This window comes from Echinops telfairi, unplaced genomic scaffold (genome assembly GCF_000313985.2).
Source record: "Echinops telfairi isolate 266 unplaced genomic scaffold, ASM31398v2 ScPeMD7_7412;HRSCAF=8450, whole genome shotgun sequence".
Lineage (NCBI taxonomy): Eukaryota > Metazoa > Chordata > Mammalia > Afrosoricida > Tenrecidae > Echinops > Echinops telfairi.
Genome location: NW_022111312.1, coordinates 10,737,280 through 10,738,051, shown reverse-complemented (window position 1 = coordinate 10,738,051; position 772 = coordinate 10,737,280). Strand labels below are relative to the sequence as shown.

General features: G+C 52.6%; 1 protein-coding gene across 1 annotated transcript in view; it reads right to left on the bottom strand.

Moving 5' to 3' along the window:
- Nucleotides 1–301: 301 nt before the first annotated feature.
- LOC101663005 (BRCA1 associated protein) overlaps nt 302–772 on the bottom strand; it is a 34,538-nt gene continuing 34,067 nt past the window's right edge. Inside the window, exon 12 of the mRNA XM_004709575.2 lies at nt 302–761. Coding sequence (XP_004709632.1) covers nt 398–761 — 364 coding nt within the window. The 3' untranslated portion in view covers nt 302–397. The remainder of the gene's footprint in view (nt 762–772) is intronic.

The window sequence follows — 772 nt, the reverse complement described above, 5'->3', positions numbered from 1 at the left end:
GATGTTTGGTATGGTGTGCTAGGTGACTGGGGGAAAAATAAAATCAATGTCTCAACTAACTTCAGAACAGTACCAAATATACCAACTCAATAATAAATACAACCGAAAAATGCACAGGAGAGTGGGGGCATCTATCAAGTAGGAAGGCAAAACGGTTGTCAGAATGTCTTCAATCGGTGAACTATCGCGGTCAAAGCCAGCAGCCCCCTGAGAACACTGCCATTTCCACCAGCTCTTCTAGGGGCCCCTGTGCACTCAGTAAGCCACAAGCTAGGAAAAAGAGCCAAACAGTGTGGTCTCGGCTCCATGTACTTATCCAGTGTCCACCCTCAAATGCAGCTGCACGTTCCAGCACAACCTCCTCTCAAGGGCAGTGAGGACAGCTGTCCTCTGCCAGTTACTTGCCCCTCTTGCTGCGACCCTTCCTGGAGGGCAGCTTCCCACTGCCACCCGCGGAGGGGGCACTGGCAGCTGAGGCCATGGGGATGTTGATCTGTCCCTCCTGGATCTCCTGCCGGGCCTCGGCAGGCAAGTGGTTGATCTTTTGCTGCGCCTCCAGGTAGAACATGACGTCTCGCAGCTGTTCCTGGATCTCCGTGATCTGCAGGTCTTTCTGGTCACAGGCCTCCTTCAGCACCCTCTCCTCCTCCTTCAGCTTAGTCTGCAGGAGGACTTGGTTGGCTCGCAAACACTTATTCATTTCCTGCTCCTCTTTCAGCTCCGTGGTGAGCTTGGCCACTTTTGTGTTTAGCTGAGTGCATCTTTTGCAAAA